General features: G+C 44.9%; 1 protein-coding gene across 3 annotated transcripts in view; it reads left to right on the forward strand.

Annotated features, from left to right (window-relative positions):
* PIK3R5 (phosphoinositide-3-kinase regulatory subunit 5) overlaps positions 1-4,272 on the forward strand; it is an 83,898-nt gene extending 79,626 nt beyond the window's left edge. The window contains exon 19 of one of the 3 annotated variants that reach the window (XM_084838369.1): positions 1,106-4,272. In XM_084838369.1, the coding sequence (XP_084694495.1) occupies positions 1,106-1,253 (148 nt within the window). In that variant the 3' untranslated portion in view covers positions 1,254-4,272. Of the gene's footprint in view, positions 1-929; positions 1,028-1,105 lie in introns of those variants that run through there. The other 2 variants (XM_084838370.1, XM_084838371.1) reach the window with 2 other exon arrangements.
* The last annotated feature ends 1,728 nt before the right edge of the window (positions 4,273-6,000 follow it).

Consider the following 6,000-nt stretch of genomic DNA (forward strand, 5'->3'; position numbering starts at 1 on the left):
TGCTAGACATCTCTAGAAAAGTGTGTCATGATGTTGAATAAAACCTGATGAGGGTTGGTCTGCTTGAAAAGCTTATCCAGTTTTGACTTCCTTCACTCCTCTTGCAGTGCAGAGTCAGAATCATGAGGAAAAGGAAGGTACCCTTTCTCACAAGAGACCCCTGAAGCACAGGGCATTACTAGGCACTTAAAAGATTAATTAATTGCCAATGACAGCCAATTAATTTCTTATACAAATTATCTCAAATAAAATAAATTCTTCAATTTATTCGAACCCTGCCCCAGATTATCCCAAACCAAAGGGATTTTTTTCTGAGCTTAATTGCCATGCTAGGGAAGACTTTTTGGGAGGGGAGAGGGATGTTGCAGCATGTGAGAAAAGGAGAATTAACCCTTCCCTCCCCAGCTGTAATCCCCCATGAAAAATGCTCCCCGCATGGCAATTACGTTGAGGGGAAAAATCCCTTCCATTGGCGCCAATGGACCCTGAATGGTCTGTGGAATAGATACAAGGCCCTGTGGAATTCATGTGGGGCAGGCCTAGCAACACCCCTGCTCTTCAGTGAGGATCTGGGCTCTGGTTCTCATTCATCTTGCATTCTTGTGGGGGCCAAAGCATATGGGTAGGGGTGGTGATCAGGACTCCTGATCCAGGCTAAGAGCCACCTGGGTGAGCTCCAAGTACATGGTAAAGCTGTGGCTACTGAGCCTAGGTGCCCCAAGCAGAGCCCATGTCACTGCAGTCGACCTGCAGGTACAGGGGCTGAGGAAAACCTGCCCTACATCAGCCTTCCCCCACCAGGTGCCCTCCAGATGTTGTTGGACCTCAGTTTCCAGAAGCCCTAGCCAGTATAGCCAACGATGAGGAATGCTGAGAGTTGTAGTACAAAACACCAGATTGGGGAAAGCTACCCTACTTGTTTCCTACAGGTTGCTGCACCAAGATGCCCAGCTGTTGAATGAACCAAGAGTGTGTTAATAACCCTTTCTTGGGGCCATGAAGATATTTCAAAGTGACTTCTGCAATATTTTTGTCTGGGGGGTTTCACCTTCTGTTTCTGAACGAGCTCCCCTGGTGTGACCTCGGTGTCGTGCTGTTTTCACAGGTGCCACATCTCTGCATGCTACAAACCCAAGATCAGTGAGCCGTGCACTGGGGGAAAGCCCACTTCACTTCTCCCCTCCCAGGAGTCCTCTGATCTCTGCTCTCTTCTGTGCTTGCCCATCGCCACCTTCAGTGGGGCGCTGCCCTAGGGAAATGAGAAAGGATGGACTCAATGACCCACTCCCAGCGCTGATCGAAGCTGGTGCCAGGTGCCCCGTGGACCAGGACCACCTGCCAAACTTTGTCTGGAAAAGGAAAGCCATGGTGTGAGTGCGCGTGTGTGCCCCCCCCCCATCCGCTGGATGGCTTGGCTTGACTTCAGCAGGATCAACACAGGGTAACCCTCCCAGACCTGGGGAACTAGCACTTGATGCTCCTGGAATGGAAGAGCTTTTTCTCATGGGAAAGAATAATGCCACAGCCAAATGTCTCTGGCTGTGTTTTTCCCCATGAGTGGCTGCTGAGAGACAGAGAGAGAGAGAGAGAGAGAGAGAGAGAGAGAGAGAGAGAGAGAGAAAGCAGATGTAGGAATGAAAGTGATGGGGAAGGAATTGCAGCAAAGGGGTGGAAAGGCTTGAACTGGCCAGTTTGTGTTTAAATGCTGAGAAACGTCATTCGGGCTGAGAGAATTACAGCATTCTCCGCCCCTTTTAAACAGGGGCATCTGTGAGCACACTTGATGCGAGTGGTACTTCTCACCCTCCCAACTTGTCCAAATCAGCAGAGGCCATGCTGTTAAGATGGCCAGAGTTTGTGTGCTTCTGGTTTGCTGCCATTCAGACATTGCTGGGACTACAGCAATTTTTTTGCATCCTGCTTTTTACCATTTAGTTTTGATGAAATCACCAGAAGCTCAGGCTGCTGGTTAAGAGTCATGGAAACCGGAGTTTGGGAAGTTGGGAAGGAGGGAACAGCCTTCTCCATTGTCCCATGCTCCTGACCAATTACGTGCCTGCATGCACTGAATGAAATGGAAGGGCAGATTGGAGTAGAGAATGATGAGAAGCAAAGCATTCTCAGTGGGATCGTATAATTTGATGCTAAATATTAGATGGACCGGGGTGCTTCTCCTTATAAAAGCCTGGGGGGAAAACACTATTAGCTGAGTATGTTGGTTCGTTGCCCCTGCCTCTCTGGGGGAGTCCCTGAACACACAAATTCTACGTGTCTCACTTCCACAGGATTTGACGGGTCTGACCACTGGAACTGTTATTGCATAGCTGTCTAAACTGTACTGTGATAGCAAAGTGTCATAGTTAACTAATGTCTGGAAGACACAGTGCACTCCTGCTTTGGCATGAATTGCACCAAGGCGACCCTGGCACTTTGGTCTGTGGATGAAAGATATAACCCTGAAAAAAACCCCACAGCTCCCTATACCTACATGGGGGGAAGATGTAACTAGAGCCTGGGTTGCTACAGCCTGTATCAGCTTTGCGCCAGTCTCCAGGACTTCATAGAATAGTAGGGTTGGAAGGGGCCTACAAGGCTATCGAGTCCAACCCCCTTCTGGGTAGCCTCTGCCTGACCACCAGGCCCCACATCTGGTGAGAAGGGTGAAGTCCTATAGGCCCTAATACAGGCATAGGCAAGTTGGAGTTGCTAAGTTTGGAACTGGCCAGGCCTGCAGGGATAGGGCAACCTGATGCTCTCCAAATGTTTTGGACTACAACTCCCAGGCACATGGCCAATTATTAGGGATGATGGGAGTTGTAATCCAAAGCATCTGGAGAGCATCAGGTTGCCCTATCCCTGTAGGCCTGACCAGTTCCAAACTTAGCAACTCCAGCATTATTTATAATGCAGTTGTGCAATTAATCTGGGACTGGATATTTATACTTGCTTTTATGCACATTCTAAATTGCTACAACAGTCCCTGTATGATGGTGATTTAGGTTCAGGGGAATACAGGGTGTTGTGTATTCTTTGGAGTTGCATATTAGAATGATACAGGTAGGACTGTGTCCAGAGACAATCGTGGGGTCTGTGAATTAGTGGGTGCTGTAAGCACCAGCTAAAGAACTGGAAAAGAGCAAACATGGTTTCTCTTGTTCTATAGTGGGACCTGTATTGCTTGTTTCTGGAGGAAAACAACTGTGTCCAGCTGAGAAACGTAGATAGCACTGAGGTCCCTTTTAATCACCCTCATACTTGAATTGAGCTATTTTAGGATCTTTTAAATAGTAAAACATGCTGTTTGTTTGCGTGTTTTGAGGGAAGAATGCACATCTGAGGAACTCATTATTCAGGGTGGGCAGGGCTGACCAAAAGAGCATTTTGAACTCCCAGTTGGGGAATGTCTGTGTGTCCAGGAAATGGGGAAAGGAAAAACCCAGGTGTGTTTGTGTGTGAATGCGCGCACATGTGTGAGAGCCTTATAATCAACAGACTCCTACCATTTTTTCATTCAACTTTTTAATTTACAATGGGACAACTTGCTGAAAACACACGTCTGTTTTACTCAGGTAATAATTTCAGAGGCTTTTCCTCTGCAACTGCTTCTTGCTTTAGCATGTTCTCAGGAGGGTCAGGTGCAATGCAGTTCATGCAAAACATTTACTAGTAGTTAAGGTATCAGGAAATTGCTTGGTGAGGAATTGGGAAAAGAAGATCAAGTCTCAGATTCTCCCCTGGAAAACTGCCAGGAAGGCCTTTGTTTTATGAACAAGCCATGGAATGCAAAACGAGATGGTTTAACAGCTTTTTGTGTTCTGTGTGCATGTGTGTGTGCGTGTTAAAATCCCACTGATTTCATTGCTCAGCCAAAGGAGCCATTTTCTTCTGGTTCAAGTTGAAACCGCAACACCTTTACACTCTCAAGACCATCCATGTACCTGAGACAAGTAGATTGGCTATAAAGTGATTTGCAGCCCCAAAGGCCGCACAAGGCACTGTGGTTCTCAATAGCTGCCAAGTAATAGTCTTTTGGAAGAAAGAAAAAAGTGTACACGTATAAGTGTTTCTGTCCCCCATGGAAACTTTTCAATTGAAATTGGGTAACCTTGTGTGTCAGAGCATTTCCTTAACACATACAAGAGCTGCCTCCTGGAGTTAAGCTGTACTTAACCAACCGTGTAAATTCCTGTACCCTAATTTTATAGAATATTGTTAAGATATGTTTAAATGGAAATTTTAAAGTTATTTGTATAATAAAGCAGCATTTTCCTATATCATGACTCTGCGTGCATGTGTGTGTAAAGTTGGGTTGTTTTGTGCATTTTCTGGGTTGCGACATCCCACTTGAGAGGTTTAATGTTCAGATCTAATGTTCAGGCTGTTTTTTAGCCATTTTAGTTCCATTAAAATAAAAGCAGCCATAAATGGAAACGTGCAGCATAGTTCAGCCACTGGATGGTGCCCAGGAACCATGCACAGGTTAACTGGTAATTTGGTATCAATAGCATTCCCCATAAGTAGAAAAGTACTTTCTAGCTATTACAGTATGTACCTGATTTCCTGGATTCAGAGTCCCTTTTTTAAAAATGCTGGGGAGGCAGATCGTGGGAGGTGGGAGAATGTTTATGGCCACTACTAAGTTTATTCTTATATTCAAATTAAAAAACAAGTCTGGTGTAGTAGTGGTTAGTGTTGGGCTAGGACTGGTGAGGTTCAAATCCCCACTCAGCCATGAGGCTCACTGGATGACCTTGGGCCAGTCACTTTCTCTCCTCTTAACCTATCTCACAGGTTTATTATAAGGATAAAAGTGGGGGTGCGGAGAGCAAAGGGTGCCACTTAGAGCCTCTTGGAAGAAAGTTGGGATAGAAATGTAATAAATGATAAACAAAAGCAGGACAATGAAAATTTCAAAGGAGAAGAAGACAGGGTTGTATCCAATGTTAGTCCTACTTTGAGTAAACCCATTAAAATGAATGGGACTTAGGTTAGACTGACATCGGATGCAATCTATAACAACCAGCATCTATTAAGGGTCCCCCACCTGCCGTGCATGCGCAGACACCCAAAACAGACCTATGTTTCTTCATACAAAATGATGACGAGTTTTAGTCACAGCTACTGCAGGCTTGTATATTTTTGTTGATCTGCTCCATTCAGTAATAATAAAATGAGATGCATGGATCAAAGGACTTTCACTATAAACCACTTTTGTATTTGGACAGTGCTGCCTGATTGTGTCATGTGAGTTCATCTGTAACCTGTAGAAAAGGGGTAGGTCTTATCACCCAAAGGCTCAGGGTGAATAAAGTTTTCTTACACCAATTGTAACGTTATATCCTGCCTTGGATGGCTAATGCATAATATATTCTAAAAACACTGAAAAAGATTGTTTTTAAAAATCTGACATTTAAAAGAGCCCCCAGTCTCACCTCTGGGCTCAAATTGCATAGCCCAATAAGGCAGCTTAATATCTCATAGGCCCAGTCAGAGCTTTGGAACAACAAAATTCCCAGAGCTGGGGAAATTATAATGCTTAGCACATTAGAAACTAGGAAAAGAGCTTTATAGTACCCCCCACTACGAGAGAAGATTACAACAGCTGGGATTGTTTAGCTTGGGAAAAAGGTGAGTAAGGGAAGACATAATAGCTGTACAAAATTATGCATGGTGTGGAGAATGTGGATAGGGAGACTTTTTTCTCCCTCTTATATAATACTAGAACCCAAGGTCATCCCATGAATCTGACTGGTGGGAGATTCAGGACAGATAAAAGGAAGTACTTCACATAGTGCATAGTTGAACTATGGAATTCACTACCACAAGACGTAGTGATGCCCACCAATTTGGATGGCTTTAAAAGGGGGTTAGTCAGACACGACTGAACAACAACAACAAAGATAAATTCCTGGAGGAGAAGGCTATCAATGGCTACTAGTCCTGATGGCTATGTGCTACCTCCAATATCACAGGCGGTATGCCTATGTACACCTGTTGCTG

This window comes from Heloderma suspectum, chromosome 2 (assembly GCF_057233095.1).
Source record: "Heloderma suspectum isolate Gila_16-S chromosome 2, 16-S_ref, whole genome shotgun sequence".
Lineage (NCBI taxonomy): Eukaryota > Metazoa > Chordata > Lepidosauria > Squamata > Helodermatidae > Heloderma > Heloderma suspectum.